Source organism: Trematomus bernacchii, unplaced genomic scaffold (genome assembly GCF_902827165.1).
Source record: "Trematomus bernacchii unplaced genomic scaffold, fTreBer1.1, whole genome shotgun sequence".
Lineage (NCBI taxonomy): Eukaryota > Metazoa > Chordata > Actinopteri > Perciformes > Nototheniidae > Trematomus > Trematomus bernacchii.
Genome location: NW_022987739.1, coordinates 7414524 through 7432847, shown reverse-complemented (window position 1 = coordinate 7432847; position 18324 = coordinate 7414524). Strand labels below are relative to the sequence as shown.

At 37.3% G+C, this 18324-nt stretch overlaps 4 protein-coding genes across 5 annotated transcripts; 2 read left to right on the top strand and 2 right to left on the bottom strand.

Annotated features, from left to right (window-relative positions):
• Positions 1 to 329: 329 nt before the first annotated feature.
• On the top strand, positions 330 to 6783 carry LOC117495278 (vacuolar protein sorting-associated protein 4B-like). The gene is made up of 11 exons (XM_034146442.1): positions 330 to 505; positions 1702 to 1813; positions 1912 to 2056; positions 2800 to 2855; positions 2995 to 3114; positions 3200 to 3356; positions 3447 to 3595; positions 3687 to 3768; positions 4306 to 4525; positions 5559 to 5699; positions 5830 to 6783. The coding sequence occupies exons 1-11, from the start codon at positions 485 to 487 to the stop codon at positions 5929 to 5931; spliced, it is 1305 nt and encodes a 434-aa protein (XP_034002333.1). The 5' UTR covers positions 330 to 484; the 3' UTR covers positions 5932 to 6783.
• A 1-nt stretch (position 6784) lies between these two features.
• Positions 6785 to 11702, bottom strand: plekhb2 (pleckstrin homology domain containing, family B (evectins) member 2). Of its 2 annotated transcripts, none has more exons than XM_034146444.1 (8): positions 11488 to 11702; positions 10722 to 10772; positions 10436 to 10588; positions 10219 to 10321; positions 9881 to 9920; positions 9469 to 9555; positions 8487 to 8604; positions 6785 to 8188 (listed from the first exon to the last, which is right to left on the bottom strand). In XM_034146444.1, the coding sequence occupies exons 2-8, from the start codon at positions 10756 to 10758 to the stop codon at positions 8052 to 8054; spliced, it is 675 nt and encodes a 224-aa protein (XP_034002335.1). In that variant the 5' UTR covers positions 10759 to 10772; positions 11488 to 11702; the 3' UTR covers positions 6785 to 8051. The 2 variants fall into 2 exon arrangements, with proteins under 2 accessions (XP_034002335.1, XP_034002336.1); XM_034146445.1 differs by having other exon boundaries at positions 8487 to 8601.
• A 135-nt stretch (positions 11703 to 11837) lies between these two features.
• On the top strand, positions 11838 to 16126 carry ing5a (inhibitor of growth family, member 5a). Its single transcript, XM_034146443.1, has 8 exons — positions 11838 to 12482; positions 13265 to 13336; positions 13434 to 13600; positions 13749 to 13860; positions 13942 to 14041; positions 14208 to 14343; positions 14480 to 14541; positions 14672 to 16126. Exons 1-8 carry the CDS (start codon positions 12446 to 12448, stop codon positions 14709 to 14711), a joined length of 726 nt encoding a protein of 241 aa, XP_034002334.1. The 5' UTR covers positions 11838 to 12445; the 3' UTR covers positions 14712 to 16126.
• A 346-nt stretch (positions 16127 to 16472) lies between these two features.
• On the bottom strand, positions 16473 to 18201 carry cep19 (centrosomal protein 19). Its single transcript, XM_034146446.1, has 2 exons — positions 17932 to 18201; positions 16473 to 17269 (listed from the first exon to the last, which is right to left on the bottom strand). Exons 1-2 carry the CDS (start codon positions 18059 to 18061, stop codon positions 16923 to 16925), a joined length of 477 nt encoding a protein of 158 aa, XP_034002337.1. The 5' UTR covers positions 18062 to 18201; the 3' UTR covers positions 16473 to 16922.
• Positions 18202 to 18324: the final 123 nt, after the last annotated feature.

Below are 18324 nucleotides of genomic sequence, written 5' to 3'. Positions count from 1 at the left end.
TTTTAAGTTAGTAATTGTCTAACATATGATGAAAAAAAACATTGCAAACAGTATAGAACACATCTAAATGATTTAGTTATGATGACTAATACTCACCAGAGGGCAGTGTGTCCCTACATTTACCTGTACCACACCTGTACCAACTTAAATTGTGCTTGAATTATTTAATTGTTTTCTGCATAATAAAACAATGCATTCTTAATAGTTCCATCTATCTAGTACATTTTATTATATGCTTATTAGTATAACATAATATATTTTATCATATTTGTTTTCAAAAGCATGACTAATCTCACTGAAGAGGACAAAAACATGATCACGTGACCGACGCGGAAGTGACAGTCCACTGTTTGTTGATGCGGAAGCAGAAAGAGCTTTAAGATGTTTTGAGATTGACGTTGTTTTAAAATAAAACAGAAGGCAACAGGAAAAAATAGTTTAATCGAACGTGAGAAGCTATAGTTTGACGACATATCCAAAGCTAATGGCCGGTAGTAATCTACAGGTGAGTGACAAACTTTTGTTCAGCAGTTACATAAGACTGTGACCTCAGAGGAGTCGTTTAACATTTCTACTTTTTCATTTACCGTCAGCTTTTAATCATCTTAAATGGCGAATTCACCGGGTTAAACGAGTTACATTTAAACATTAACTCCGTACCAAGTATTGGAAGTAATAGTGAAAGCGTTATTCAGTTAGATCAGTTAGGTATACTATGAATCAGGTTCACATTTATGGCAGCAACAATCCCTCCCTCTTTACCCATTATATTAGTACAATGTACGTAATACTTTTAATTTACACATGTTTTTTTGTTTTGTGTGTGTATTGCAACTGATAGTGGAAGAGACAGAAGAGAGAGGCACGTCTAAGCCACATTGTTCATGATATTATTAATATAAAACATTTCATGAACTTCTAAAATACACAGCATTTAATAAATTAAATCAATACATTCACAGTATTTTAGAAATTTGACCTATTACAAAAAAGCTGTGTATTTAGTCAAGTAAATGTTATCTATATAGCCCAATGTCACAGCTTTTACAACCTGTAAAGCATATAACAATAATTTGGTTTAGGAAGAATACCCCCTTAAAAACACTTTTTTTTAATGTAGGAATAAATGTAATAACTACAGAGTATTAATTAATAGATTTCCAACATTTATAACGTCAACGCCCGTGGTAAAGTTGTTCATTTTCAATCAAATCAAATCAAATCAAGTTTTATTTATATAGCACATTTTTAAAAACGATTTTTGGTCGAGCCAAAGTGCTGTACATGCATTAAAAACACTTTTCTACAAAAACAAACAGAAGACAATAAATTACAACAGCAAAAATAAAATCACACACAGGGAAATGTCAGGAGTCGTGCTCCGCTCTGACTAGAAGGCCAGAGAGAAGAATTGTGTCTTAAGTGTAGATTTAAAAACCCCTAGGGTCTGGGCCGACCTCACATGGAGGGGCAGAGTGTTCCAGAGCCTAGGGCCAGCTGCTGCGAAGGCTCGGTGCCCTCGGGTTTTGAGCCTGGTCTTGGGCACTATCAGCAGCAGCTGGTCAGCAGACCTTAAAGCTCTGGCTGGGGTTTTTTATTTTATTAGCTTGTAACTACCTTACTAACCTACTAACCTTTTAAAGGGTGCCATATTACAAGCTGGTCTCCTTAATTCTTCTTTTTCATGTTGTCTGTTCTCAGAAAGCTATAGATCTCGCCAGCAAAGCTGCAGCGGAGGACAAAGCCAAGAACTACGAAGAGGCCCTCAAATTATACCAGAATGCAGTGCAATACTTTCTTCATGTTGTCAAGTGTGAGCAGCCTATCTGTGTTTGACTTATTACAGTATTTGTGTGATTTTCCAAACATCCCTTCTACAGACAGTATCTTAAGCTTCTTCTTATGTTGCAGACGAGTCTCAGGGTGATCGAGCGGCGCAGAGCATCAGAGCAAAGTGTGCCGACTACCTGGACAGAGCCGAGCAGCTGAAGGAATATCTGAAGAAGAAGGAGAATGCTCCTCCGGCCAAACCTGTCAAAGAGTCTGATGACAAAGGGTGAGTCAATATATCAGTGTCTTTAGTACTACAAAATAAGTTATAGAGCAGTTATTTGAGTCTTGTTGTTGTGTGTTTGTTTTAGTTTTGACAGACATGTTCAATGCATTTACTTCCTGGTACAACATTTGCACAGCCAATGTCCTGAACATTTTTAAACCTGCATTGTTTACATCTATGGTTACCTCCTAGCTGCCTTCTTTTTCCCCTTCTCTTCTGTCTAATTCCTGCATTAATTAGCACGCTACCATATCTAAATAAATTGAATATTGTGAAACCGTTGGCAGAATTGTTTACTGTGTCATGAAAAAGAAAACACTCATTATGGTTCATCTAGTTTTCAAAAACTTGAAACTGGATCCAAAATACTTAAACTCAAAATAACAACCGCAATCTTAATGACTGGAACAACTGCTAAAGATCTGTTTAAATCCATATTAATTATATATTTGTTATTGAAAACATTATACTCAAGATGTGTTCCAATGTTTACCTTCCTGTAGACACATTTTGCATGTTTTCATGTTTCAGTTATTGGAAATTATATTATTTAAAGTGCAACACATTAACACCTAAAACAAGGATTTTTCAGGAACCTTCCTCAGAATTTTCTTTCTAAGAAATAATGGATTCTGTTAAACCATGTGTTACTGTCAACACCCCCCTAGACAATACAAATCATTGTCTATGGTTCCACAAAGTGTCAATAAACCACAATGCCGTCTGGTGTCATTTAAATTCAGAGAGGATGCTGATGGGGATGACGCTGAGAAAAAGAAGTTCCAAAATCAACTCTCAGGTGAATACATTAAGTGAACATAGAGGCAGATGCACCAGTGAAATATGTTGGGCAAAACATCATCATCATTGCATGACAATTCAGAAAATTGTTAATGCCTTGACCTAATAAATGTTTATCAAACCCATCCCTCTCACAGGTGCCATTGTCATGGAAAAGCCAAACGTGATGTGGGACGATGTAGCTGGACTTGAGGGGGCCAAAGAAGCCTTAAAGGAAGCCGTTATCCTGCCCATCAAATTCCCTCATCTGTTTCAAGGTACTGAAAACAAGAGCCAACAACAGGCAACTTTAAAGCTCCTGAAAATGAAGAGTATTTATTAATACAGTATTTATTATTGTAGGAAAGCGAACTCCTTGGCGGGGGATCCTTCTGTTCGGCCCTCCAGGAACAGGGAAGTCCTATCTGGCCAAGGCAGTGGCCACGGAAGCCAACAACTCCACCTTCTTCTCCGTCTCCTCCTCTGACCTCGTGTCCAAGTGGTTGGGGGAAAGTGAGAAGTAAGGCCGGGTGTTAACATTATGGTGAAACTGGGATTATGATAAATGCACAATACACATTTATTGTTCCCGCCCTCTGTCTTAATCCAGGTTGGTGAAGAACCTGTTCACTTTAGCCCGTGAAAACAGGCCATCGATCATTTTCATCGATGAGATCGACTCTCTCTGCGGCTCCAGGAGTGAGAACGAGAGTGAAGCAGCGCGCAGAATCAAGACGGAGTTCCTCGTCCAGATGCAAGGTGAGTAAGAAGAGATAACTTGAGGATCTTAGCTGAAATCTGCCAGCAGTACTTTGTTTATGAAGTGTAAGAAATGCCCTTCTCCTCTCAGGTGTTGGAACTAATAATGAAGGAGTCCTGGTGCTGGGAGCTACAAACATACCGTGGACATTGGACTCCGCTATCAGGAGAAGGTTGGTTTCACTTATGAAAAATAATGCCTCTACAATCATTCAATTACCGTGCAATTTGGGAATGTATGGTTCCATAGGGTTAAGTCATGATGATGTTAAGATTACTTTATTATTATTTTTTATTAACAACTACCTGATGGTTTTCCATGATACTTTTTACACATAACAGTGTTTCCTTTTAGATTTGTAACTACTATTTTAACACACATTTATTGCCTGCAAATAGCTGTCTCGAATTACTTTTGTAATGTCACTTTATAATTTATACTTAAAGGTCTTAAACTTGTTTTAGTGTCATGTGGCACTTCTTATTAAATGATATACACTGCATCAAGAATACCAAAGGCACCACACAGTCTCACACGACTCTACCAGCTTTTCTGTAGGTACAAAATCAATTATCTCCTTCCACTGCAAAAGAGGGACACTGTCAGAGCAGTTCTCTTGTACAAGTGAAATTGTCAGCAAGTCATGACAATCATGATTTAATAGATGTAATGCTTCATGACGGTTGACTGATTCTTTTCTGTGTCTTAGGTTTGAAAAGCGAATCTACATTCCTCTGCCGGAGGAGCACGCCCGCTCCTTCATGTTCAAGCTGCATCTGGGCTCCACCCCCAACGACCTGACGGAGGCAGACTTCATCAATCTGGGCAAAAAGACCCAGGGCTACTCTGGGGCGGACATCAGTGTTATCGTTAGGGACGCCCTGATGCAGCCTGTCAGGGAGGTGCAGTCTACCTCTCACTTCAAGAAGGTAAAAACACTGTGGCCGATCACCAGTTATTCATACTTGTCCAAACTGAATGAAAAGGTATTTTGGGAATCCAGCAGGATTGTGTTGTTTCAAAATAATACAAATGTCTGAACAGCTAAAGCAATTATCGTTGAAAAGTGATCCATATCCTCCTGGGACCCAGCCCATTGATACATGTCCACTGTAGTGGACATTTTGTTAACATGCATCTCCTTTTACTCTTTTGAGCTACTCTATCAATCTCTGCTGCACTGTGCAGAGGACATCCTGGGCTTTCCAGTGATTCCAGTCATTGGTTAAAATTGCATGCTGGGAAGTTCCTCTGTCTTTTCATCCAAAATGGCTGACATACCACAAACAAAATGTTATAGAAGCGGGAGGAGAAGTCAAATATTGTTGATTAATTGTTGTTTTTAATATGAAAATAATATATATGTTCTTGTTTATTTACATGTAAGGAACTATATAATTAGTTCTGAAAGCAATTCAATACTTCAAGTTTTGAAATAGCAGCTCTTTTATAAATGTCCATTCTAGTGGACGTCAGGACCATCTTCATGGACTTAACATGTGTGAACATATCTTCATGGACTTAACACGGTGTGAACGCGGCTTAATGACTCAACATTGCTGCAGGCGACAGAAATCAATATTATATATCATCGTGTATCGTATTATGGCATAAATTAAATGTTTTCCTGGTTTTAAAGCTGCCATAAACGTTAAGTGACTTCATTTTGTGTTAACTTACCAGACACAGTCATTATATCCACATTACTGATGATTATAAAGCAAAATTGTCATTGTAAGTATTTTGTAAAAAAAAGCACCAATGGCCAACTCTAGAATCATTATTGAGGTATATGGTCAAAAATATTTGTATAATTTACAAACATGTTTTCCTTTCTAAATCGTATTGAGACGATACTAAAAAGTTAAAATATTTCTCATTAACACACTTAACTAGCCTGTCGGAGTGTATGAAAAAATATTCAGAATGTATTCACTCACACTCAAACTCTTCCTGATTTAGGTGAGTGGGTCATCGTGGAAAGAACCCGGCGTTGTGGTGGACGACCTCCTGACTCCATGTTTACCGAGCGATCCCAACGCCATAGAGATGAAGTGGATGGACGTTCCTGGGGAGAAACTTCTAGAGCCAGTTGTGTCCATGGTAAGAATAAACTCCAAATGTTCCGCATAAAGGAAAAACAATGTGCATGTTGTGTCGATCTGTGTTATTGATAAACACAGATGACTGCAGTGCTCAGCATTTATTGTGGCCTGTGTTTTTTCCCGTGCAGCCGTACATGCTGAGGTCACTGACGAGCACCAAGCCCACGGTGAATGAGGAGGATTTGGGGAAGCTGAGGAAATTTACTGAGGATTTTGGTCAAGAAGGCTAATAATACACGTTCTAATCATCAATGAAACTGCAAATAACCCTTATTTTCAATGTCAGTTACGCTTGTTTCTGTTTTGCTACAAAAATAAGACAAAGAAAATATTTCCCAGGGATGTGAGCCAACAGAAAGCAAGCTAATATTAAGGTTTAATTAAAGACAAAGTTGCTGTTTTTCCTGGAGAATTGACTAACAACTTTAATTGAGGATTTTCTGCCAATTAAATAATCAACTGTTTATGTACTGTCGATCACACATTTTTCAAACTGCTTATGTTTACATATTTTATTGGTTTTATTTGCATGTCCAAGTGATACTATTCTTTATTTGTTTAAGAGCGACCTGTATCATCACTGTTCGAAAATAGCAGATAATGATGCTGAATTTGTTAAATGCACATTTTCAACACTACATTCCTCTTCTTATAGTTTAAGGGGGATTATATTTTTGCTTAACAGAATCAGTTTGGTGGTTGGCTTTAATAAATGGGTATTTATACTGTCAAATGTAACAGTTACTCTTCTAAACATTGAAATAACCTTTTAGTAGCTGTTTGCATTTCTCTATATACAAATTGTCATTAACCACTTTAAAAGGGCTTTCTGGTTTTCTTGTGAGTTACTGAATTTTCACTATTACAGTATAGTTTCAACCTTTAAACCTTGTGTTCACTTTATGTTCCTAATCACTTTAAGATCCTGTCATTATGCTCTGTTGGTTTGAAATGTCTTTATATCAAGTTTCTCTTTCTTACTGACTGGTTATATAAAAGAAACTGGTTATGGTGGCCTTTTGTTGTATTCTATATGACATGTTCTGTGAACGAAAGTCTCAGGGTTGAATAAACAACTCAAACAAAACTACAGGAGTCTTTATTAATGTTACGAATATATTTATTGTTAAAATACATCTCTTAATTAATTGCCATATATATTCTAAATGATGGTACTTTATTTAGTACATTTGATAGGATAAATACAACATGTACATTTAAATCTTTAACACTTTAAGATATATATAAAACTGACATCAATGTAACGCTGCTTGCACAAGCTCATCATTTGAAGTCTTGAACATCTCTTCCATTAGTGTAATCAGTAAAGATATGAAGTGTTTTTGTAGATAAAGGCAAACATGTTTTCTATTTAGCAGAAGTTGCTATTTCTTACTGAATAAATGAAGTCTTAAGTAACATTTAATTGGAGAGTCTTAATCTCAAGATACTGATTGGTATTTGTGCATATCACACCAAGCCTACTGAAATAAAAACCAAACTATATGTTCAAACACAAATTGAAAAGCATGGTTCAAGAGCTGCCAATGAAAAACGAAAAATAAATAATGCTTGCAAATATGAGTTAGGAGGAGTGACGTCCCTTTTCACATCAAAGCACATCGTGTAAATGCAAGTGTTTCCCTCATACAAAGACTTATTTGTGGTGGTGACAACATCAGACATTCATCCCAGCAAGATTCATCCTAACACGTACCTCAAAATGCTACAATGTAAATGATTATTGCTTTTTGTGTGTGCGATCCTGTTTTACACAACTCTCATCTCGAGTGCCTCCACCACAAATAACCTGAGAAACACTGCATACTCACAACCCAAAATAGCCAAATATCAAGTGTAAAACAAAGAAAAGGTAGAGTACACAAAGGCAAAAGTAAGACAAGAACAACTTAAATAAAACAACAATTGATGGCCTTTAGGATAATTCTGCAAATATTAAGGACAATTGTGCTCCATGAAACAGAAACAAAACTTGAAAATAGCGAGGACCTGATCTGTACAATACTTACAGTAAAAGGAGTAGCGTCTTGCTTTTCATTGAAAAAAGTGAGTAAATGTTGTATTTTTGGTTAAAAACAATCATATTCAGACAACACAAACGGGTTGGGAAATTGCCACACAGGGCATATGACAAAGTGCTAACAGTATTTACTGTGTGTAGATATATAGAACACATTGGGAGTGTTTCTCTGCCCATCGCAATCATGCTTCATAGATGAAAGTAGCCCAACAGATACATTTTCCTCCGACTCATGTGATGGCACAGAGAAGAAGCCAAATGCTGCTAATACAAGGGGTGTGTGCTAGTAAGTGTATATTAATCACCACACTAAAAGACAGAGAAGAGAGAGCCCAGAGCCAAACCAGTCGCTGCTCCAGCCAGCATGCCGAAAGCCACATCTCCTCCGTCTTCGCGCTGGCGTTCCCGAATAACAACGTGGTTCACTCCAGGAGCGGGATATCCACCTAGAACAATAGCAATAATGTAACGATAATTTGATTACGAGGCATTTAAATGAAAACAAATCCACTATTTTTTAAGGATTGACATCCTGTTGTGTACTATACATAATCATTTCTCATATTTAAGTTCAAATGTTTTTTATCATTTAAACAAAATCTAAATAAATGTGTTTTAAAGAAGATATTAATTGAGGTTTTAACTTTGCATTGGTGGTGGTATGGGATCATTGATCATTACATCAATATATTGATCCAGATTAATGGATCGTTACACACATATGCTACATGTGCAGTCATTTACCTTGGTACTGATAGGGATAAGCTACAGCGTAGGGCTGCCCATCCGGAGAGTATACGATCTGTGTAGCATGTGGTGGAGGTGCAACATAGTCTCCATATGGTCCTGGGGCATAACCCTGCTGAAAAAAGACATACCATAAAGTAGGGCTGTGCAATTAATCGTATTTTAATCTCGATTACGATTTTGGCTTGCAACGATTACGAAAACAATGTAATCGAAATAAAACGATTATTATTTTAATATAAAAAAATGTAATTTTTTTTTTTTTTATTGGTTTTTCTGTTGAATTATACTTAAAGTTCAGGGTAATCAACTGTTCAAAACATACTGTTCAAAAAAAAATTTCAATATATGGATGTTTTCAAAGTAAATGGATAATCGTTTTTAATAATCGTGATATCAATTATTGACCAAAATAATCGTGATTATGATTTTTGCCATAATCGCACAGCCCTACCATAAAGACACTGTTAATCTTAGAGATGCCAGTACTAGCAAGCCTGTCACATTACTAAAGGAGTAATTTAATTAATTGTTGCTTTCCCTGCTTATACAATTCCATTACTACACCAGTAGATGGTACTAGGCCCAACTTTATTTGTTCTTATGGAGTAACAGTTGTTTTCATTGCAAGCAAAACCAAGCCTTAATGTGCAGTCAAACATAAAATGTAAATAAATGTGACTTTCAATGCAAATTAAAAAAACATTATACCAATATTGTGCACTTATTTCCAGTTGTTGTGCCTTAAACAAACAATTTCTGCTGTTTAATATATAAACAGTGTTTACCAATATGTACAACTATAGTTGTTCCTTGGGAAATCCTACTATGAGTGTAATAATATGTGTTTTGTAAGTTAATTATGGTAAGTAAAAATCATTTCCAGGGTTAAATACATTACCAGTTTAAAAAGAAAACAGTATTAATCTAAATCTTTTTACAAAATTGACACAACATACATAATGTAAATATATTTTACCTGTGGTGGGGGAGCATATTCTGAGTAGGGGGGAGGAGCAGTTGCCATCACTTCCTGTGCATAGCCGATTTGAGGGGTAGCTACCACCTAAACAATTTTTTTTAAACACCAGAAATGAGATGAACTAAAAGCTGAGAATGATCATTAATAAAACTGAGCTAAATAATGTTTATTCTACTGCACTGAGGTTAACATCATATAAGTATTATTAAAAAGTGGTTCATAAAGCCAGAATCAAATGAAGAAATATATCTGACTTCCAGTTTCATGTTTTAAGACTGTCTTAAATCTTTGAAAAAATATATTATCAATATATATATTTTTTCATAATAAAGCAGATTAAAACAGACCAACTTCTTAATCTTATTTTGATAATGAAATCAAAACTGAAGTAATAGAAGATGGAACTCACTGCATTGATTCTGGCATCCTGAAGTGCCATGGTCCATGCCCTGCAACACAAAGTGTGAACCATAACATGTTAGACAGAAATAAGTCTTCCCTCTCTCAGCCAATCAGAGGACTTCTTGGTCATTTAGGTCTTAGTTGACCAAGATTTCCTTACTTGGTTCGTTGTTTTTTTTAAATGCTGAATGACTTATTTACAATACATGTATACGCACATAAACACAAAATGTAAAGTGGTGCTTTTGCAAGATTCTTAGTGGAAGGTCCTCTAATCTGGTAATATAACACAGTAAAACTAAAACATTAAACTTCACCAATACAGAAACAGAAAGAGAGCCTTACAGAGCATCATCTGCACTGTCTGCACACAGGCTGATGACCCGTCCATCTCTGCACACTATCTGCAGCAAGGCATCACGCATCCTCCCCTCCGGTGGGTTCAGCTCTGAGAAGCAGAACATATAGAGGTGACACGTTTTTTTTTAAATATGAACATTAGTTGGTGAAACTCATACTAAATACGAGCCAATTACATCTTCATGAAACAGATGACAAGTACCTTGACAAGCAGCAGAGTTGCGGATGTTAATGCAGTCCACCCTCATGTGGATTTCATCCTCCATGTCACACCGTTGTTGATCATTATAAAACACAAGTCGTCCATCAGCCCACAAGTCAAACCAGTTTCTTTTCCACCGACGCAGTATGGTACCTTTATTGAAAATACAAAATAGGCAAGTTAAAACAAACAGAATTTCATTATACAAGATCTCAAACCAAATACCACAGGAAGTAATGCCTTAAATCCAAATGGTAATCTGTTAGGACTGTGACAGTTTACTTACTTTGTCGATGGAGCCATCCACTCTTTACCATAGCCATCTTGGAGGTGACACCTAAAACAATTAAATATACAGTATGTAAGTATCAGTCAGTATTTGTCATTTATGACAAATGTAGGGGTGATGGCTGGGCGTGGCATAGCTAAACATACCTCGTGACTGTTAGCATAAATCCACAATGACATTTTCAGAACTTGTTAAATAGATAAGCTTTAAACACGTAAACAGGATGGTCTTCTTTGCAGATGACTCAGTTTATTGATTTAGAGTCTCAGATTATCAAGATTATCACGAATGTTTACTTTGCAACTTCTAAAGAGCAAATACGTTTGACACCATGGCATTCAATAATAACGTTAATCGATGATAATGTTAGATAATTGTCACTGCCAGGATATCACATCCTGTTTTGGCAAACATTTGGTAGTTTGTTATGTTGGTCCTCAAGGCACCTTTAGCTAGATGGCCTAACAATAGGCCAGTTGTGAATAGGCCATCCTCATGTATTATTAATACAAGTTGGACTGCAGATCTAACGTTCAATACTGATGAAGTTACGGGAAGTATGTAACCCCGTAATGACTTGAAGCCACAAATAAGTTGAGCTGTTGTGTTTCTTCTCTTACACTAGTCGAAGTTAGCTAACGATAAAGCAAGTGAGTAGCAAGCTGACTATTAACCGCTAATTCAAAGTTAGCTAAAAACGCCGACACTTCTCCTTACAACAGTATTTTATTTGATAATGGCGAAGTGTTATTTCGTTACTTACTTGAAGATTGTATAGGTTTTATGAAAAGATGAGCCGTTTGTGAGGAGACAGCAAAGACGGAAGTAAGATGCCCAAAAAAAGAAGATGCCCTTCTTGGATTCAAAAAGCCTGAACCATAAGGAGAGTGTTCACAGCCTGCAGGCCGCAGCTATGAGCTCTACGGTTGTTGCCCTAAACCCCGCCCGCGGTGCATCCTCGCAAACGTTCAATCCCTTTTCAAGAAGGAGGCGTTTGTTTTGAATGACGTAACCTATCAGCTGACAGAGTTGGAAAGTGCAAGCAAACCCAGCGAGGGCGCGCTCGTTTGTCTGTTCACGTCGCGCCCACATGGTGTGCAGCAGGCTGACTTTTTGTAAATAGAGGTCCAATATGGTTCACACCGAAGTATACTTGGACCTTATCGACCTAATGCAGTGCCCCCGCCATCAAATAATTGGAATATAGTTGTTTACAAGTCTAACAGTCCTTCGGGTTATCTTTCCCTGGGTAAATTAGATGTGCACTAAATCGAGTCAACAACACACAGAGCAAAGGGAAGTGTGATCAAGTAAATTAGATACATTCGCTGTAGTAAGCACTGTAGCAGTTAAGATCGGATGCGTACCCTGCATATTGATATCAATAATCAGGTTTATGATTGACAGGCGAATTGATTTAAATACATTAACACATTTGCACACAGCCATTGTTGATAAGGCTTTCCGATGCGCATGCGAAACGCTAGCAAAAAAGTTGCATCCTGTGTGTGCACTGGGGGGAAACTCAGTATTCGTGACTGCAGCACTGAGAGCATAGTTTCACTGCCGCACAGGGAATCTGAACTGCAATCAAGTGTCTCCAAGCGACTGTCCGCCGGGCGACCCAGGGTTATAAAACAAGCCTATCAACTCTCCGGCCAACAGTTTGCGAGCTAACCGTGCTAACGAGAATACCACAAAAGCTACACAGCTAACGTGAAATGGCGACGGCAATATACTTGGAACATTATCTTGACAGTGAGTATTCGGATATACAATCTAGTATTAACATTTAAAGCGTCTTCCGTGTCTTTGAGGTTGAGTTTTCCTGTATTGGATACTTTTTTGCTTGATAGGGGACAGGCAGATAGCAGCCCAGTGCGAATTAGCATCTGTTCGGTCACTAGCTCGCTAGCTATTAGCATCGCCGTCGGTGCTACAAAGTTGCGCAAACTATCTGTTTAGTGCTAAACTCACTCGCTGTGATCTAACAATTATCTGGACCAATGTCGAGTATTAAACAGTAACCACTTTTAGTTAACGTGAGCGGTTACTGTTTACTACGGGTTCTGTTACAACAGCTATCTAGATGACCTAGAAACGAACACTGCTTTTTATAAGATTGTTATTGTTGCATGTTGTCGTCACAGTCAATATTATTACATGTTCAAATTATGCTCATTTTAGTCATAATGTGTGATTGCTTTAGGAAGGCAGGCACCATGTATTTGCAACCTGTTGATAAGCCGCGTTTCCCGTAAGCAGTTACGCGCCGGGGCGGGGTATTTGAATTACGTCACGTACACGTACTGTAAGCTTTGACTCACCTAAAGGTTTTAACAGTAAAGTTATTCAATTCAACTCCAAAACAAAAAAACAACCAAACTTTAACAGCTTGTACTGTGTTTTTGTAATGTATAAATGTTTTAAATGTTGTGTTCTTGTAAGTTAAAAGAAAGTTGAATGGTAAATACCCATATGTAAAATGTCTTTATCTTTCTCTATGTCTCCTTCATACTTATGGTGATTTCCTTTTTTAGGTATTGAAAACTTGCCATGTGAGCTACAGAGAAACTTTACTTTAATGCGGGACCTTGACAACAGGACTGAAGGTGACCATTAAATCCCATCAAGTTAATCAATAATAACGCAAACATCATCCCATCTATACTGGTATTCCTGTATTGTAATAATCATGTTGTTTTGCAGAAAAGAAAGGCGAGATTGACCAACTGGCTCAGGAGTACATTGCGAAAGTGAAGAACCTGGCCTCTGAGCAGAGAGTGGAACACCTGCAGAAGATCCAACATGCCTACAGCAAGTGCAAAGAGTTCAGCGATGACAAAGTCCAGCTTGCAATGCAGACATATGAAATGGTCGGTCCAAAACTCATAGAATTGACCGTTAGTCAGTCAGTTCTATGTGTTCCTCTTCACTGTCGTACATATTATATAAAGTCTAATTGACGGCATGCATAAACATTTGTGTTCTTATTCTAATCTACGTAACATCTTTTCACTGCAGGTGGACAAACATATCCGTAGACTTGATGCAGATCTGGCACGTTTTGAGAATGAGCTAAAGGAGAAATTGGAAGTGAGCGGCTATGAAAGTACAGAAGGAAGAGCAGTGAAAAGTATGTTGGGTCTCTGAAAGGCTTTCCTAAAAGACAAAACAGAATGATGAACATCTATTAATGTAAATATTCTTTTCACAGAGGGTGAATCCAGAGGGCTGAAAGAAAAGCGTGCTTCAAGAGGAAGGGCAAAGAAATGTTCTGATGAAGATTCTCCCAAAAAGAAAAAGATAAAAAACAGGTACTTTTGGACTGGTTGCCAATGACTGCCAAAGATTCTGCACTACACATTTGTATCAAGCCTTTATAATTCATAACTGTTTTAATACAGAAGACACATAACTCGTTATTTTTGCCCCATTTTTTTGTATTCTAATCGTGCTCTATGTTTTATATTTGTGTTCTAGCCCAGAGTTGAGCGACACTTTCCTGCCGATGCAACCATCAGACGTTTTGGACATGCCAGTCGATCCCAATGAGCCGACGTACTGCCTGTGCCACCAGGTGTCATACGGAGAGATGATTGGATGCGATAACCCAGATGTAGGTTTTCTGGGTTGTTTTTATAGCTTTCTTTCTCGATTAAATGAAATTTGACACGTTTCTCTAATACAACACCAGTTTGACTGCATGTTTTGATGAGAGATTATTCATACTGACATTGTTTTTCATCCTTCAGTGTCCAATTGAGTGGTTTCATTTTGCTTGTGTTGATCTCGCCTCAAAACCAAAAGGAAAATGGTAAGAACTTTCAATTGGTTACAGGATGTTAGCCTAGAGTTGAAAAAAACACAATCATTGTTAATGCATATTAGTCAGGATTGTGCTCCATGTTCAAACATCTTTAACGCTCCCCTCTCAAATCTTTCAGGTTTTGTCCGAGGTGCACCCAAGACAAGAAGAAGAAATGAGGTTTCTAACTGCTTAACTATTAATGTATGTAATTTTGTGTAGGTTAAAGGGATAGTTCATCCCAAAATCAAAAATGCATATGTTTTCTCTTACCCTAAGTGCTATTTATCAATCTGGATTGTTTTGGTTCAAGTTGCCGTAGCGATATCTTTGTACCCAACTACACCGTCCAACCAAATTATACCTGGTGGTTGTGACAGCTTGAGATAATAAGCGTCCTCTTCAGCTTAGCTGTAATAGTAGCTGCCTCACCAGAGCCTCATTCATAAGTAGATGTACGCTTTCCTTTTTATGATGTGGAAAGAAAAAATAATAGATTGCTTGATTTGTTCAGCTGACTCTCGCATCAAAACAATCTATATTGATAAATATAACTACACGTAAGAGTGAAACTTATGCATTTTTAATTTGGGGTGAATTTTCCATTTAATAGTGTAAAATATATATTTCAGATACTACAACTGTCCATATACTTTGTGGGTTACACAGCTTTTAAAGGTATAATATGAATTTGGACTATAGCTCTACCTGTGGCACCATTTTTCATCAATTCACCCGAATATGATCTGTCCACTCGGTGTTATTTGATCCGGACAGTGGAGTTAAAAGGTGAACAAATGATTACCAATCAGAAAGTCCTTCCTCTTGAGTCATATAATATGTATATTACCGTTACTAACGTACTCAGAAATCTTGGATTGTGGCTTGAGCTTACTTGAAATATCAATTTTATAAATAACTATTTTTTTAAACAAATTAACAGCCTGCTGAAATATTCAATTTTAAACACCTTAAAACCTTACCAAACGTTGGTGGTAAAGGGAATTATGTGTCATATTTTCAGTTACCTCCTAAGGGAATACATCAGCACTGCATAAATGACTGCAATTGATAACATTGGAAAAACATTATGTATATCTTAAACCAAAACAAGAAATCAACGTACGTTTGTTTTGGATTTATTTTCAAAGAACCTGTGACATTTTTGAATGTAATGTGGTACTAATGGCCAGTCAGTCAGTGTCTCATGTTAACTGAATGAGGTATCATGCACTTTGAATGAACATTTTCCCTGAAGAGGTTGAAAGCTGCAGGATTGATTTTATGATATAGTTTATCTCATTTTAAATTGTGCCATAGTGCGTCGCTTCAAACCATATAGAATGATATACCTATATGTTTTGTATGATACAAGACAATATTTTGTGGACACAGTTTTTCCAAAGATATATATGTTGTATTGGTGTGCACTCAAATTGTATTTAATAGGATTTTAGCATCTTCTTTCGTATTCAACTGTGAATATCACTTGCGTAGGTGTAAGCCACAAATACACGAGCCAAAGTCTTTGTATTTTGTAAAATTCTGTATTTTATAACAAATAAATATTTGCTATTAATGATGCATATTTTAATTTGTTGCTGTTTTAATTGTGAAAATGTATTATCCCCGGTGGTACCAAATGCAGGTACCTACTGTCTTTACTGCTGCTGTTTGTTTATCGCATCAAATGTTGACTGAATACTGAAATGTCTTTCTGTAGTTGGAGTCTTATTCTACTTCTCAGACACTATTCCCTTCTACTCCTATCAAGCTGTAGCTGTTGCAAAACCATGGAAACATGCATTTTGATTAGGTATGTCTAATTACAAATTAAATGTAATACAACAGTACATCAGCAAACCTTTATGAAGGTTCTAATGGTCATTATTTGTTGGAACTGTTTAAGGTCAATTTAATGGACATTTTGAATGCTCTTGTCTGAATTATATTTACTCTACCCTCACTGATGTTAACAGGTTGGGCCAATGACAAGCACTATACCTGTAACTGCCTAAATGTAATGTTTTTTTATTTAAAACCACTTTATTTTATTGTTTTATTTCATTTTATCCAAATGTATATAAGCATCTTTGAAAACTCATAAGCACTAAAGACTGATGTATTATTATATTTCTAATGAAGGTAGAATTTATTGCAGATCTGTAGCATTAGTTTTATATATGTATACCTCCAAAATAGCAATGCAGGTATATACTTCAGTGTATAAAAGAAGATATTTCCTTTGGAGTTCCCCATGTTACTACTGTGTATGACTTTAGATGGTAGTTGTAAACGTCAGCTGTCTCAGATTTTCTTTTAAATAGAGTATCAGTTTGTTGGGTGATTTGCAGTCTTAAAGGTCAAAGAAAGTATTTGAGAACAGAGTTTTAAAATCCATCATTAGACTCTTCATCCCAGCTGCACTTTTCTTGGGTGGTCTTGGTGAAATCCATTTCGAGGTCGTAAACAAAGTCTGGATCATCCTTGTGTTTCCGGTTCTTCTCGAACAGTTCGTCCATTTTGCCCTTCTTGCGAGCCAGCTTATCGTCATCCAGTTGGTTAAGGTCTTCATCGGGGTCCAGTCGGAACGAGGCCAGGCTGTGCTCCAAGCTGAGGCCTTGCATGTGATCTCGCAGGATGATGTGAAGCTTCTCCAGCTGGCTCTGGGATACACCCTCCAGGTAGTCTCTGTGCCGAGGGTGGTTTTTCAGACCCTCTGCAGCCATGCTACAATCTGGAGGTTACAGAGAGGGCATCAAGGATTGAAACTGCTGGATGTAACAAGGTCAACCTGCTAAGGAGCCCTATTGACTGTTAAACCACATTTTGTGTGCAATATGTATCCTGTTGCCTTTGTGTATCCACCAGGGACATTGCAACAGATGCAACATTCCTGTTAGATTGTGGTCATGTGATTAAACACCTTTAGGAAATGTGTTATTCATCTTTGTAGCATTATGTAAACTAAAATACTTAGAATTGGATAAAGGGCCATGAACAAGACACGACCTCAGGAAGAGTTAAAAAATAAGGCACCCTCCTTAAGCTCTTATCCTTGAAGTTTACATATTAGTTTGGTGGTGCATATTCCTATCGAAATGCAGTTCGAGATACCTCTAAATAATTTCAAAATAGCAGACTACATCTGTAGCCTTGATGGCCACTGAGGGTCCTGAGTTGAGAGGCAGTTGTCTAATGTCGACAGCAAATTCTCTATTGTGAAGAAAAGTTAAAACAATCTTCTGTCACTGTGCCCTGATTTTTTCAGCTATGGTCATTTATACGTCGATTGTGATATGTGAAGGCTTATAAGGGACTGTGAGATCTCTGTGGTTAAAAATATAAATAAATAGTTGACATGTAGCTAATGTGTCGCAAAAAACTGTAATGCCTTACCAGAATATTTTGAGAAGTTGCGCACAGGTATTATTCTTTTTCGCACATCTTTAGTTTCCTTGTGTTGATACATTAAAACTATGGAGGGAGGACTGAACTGCACTCCACATCGCTTTGCTTCGAAACTCATTTTCAGGTAGTTACTGCAGCGGTATACTTTCAAATAGTCTTCAATTTAAGTCTAGTGGTAAAAGACTAACATATTTTAAACGTTATACATTTTAAATTGTACGCATCTTGACAACGAGCTTCATACAGCTCTAACGCGTTATGGTTGCCAGGGTGCCCAACGGTAGTTAGACTCGAACCTATCTGTCTTGGCTGCAGCCTGTCTAAATTGAAATATAATACCCACATTCTTATTATTTTAATCAGCATCACGTTTATGATTGA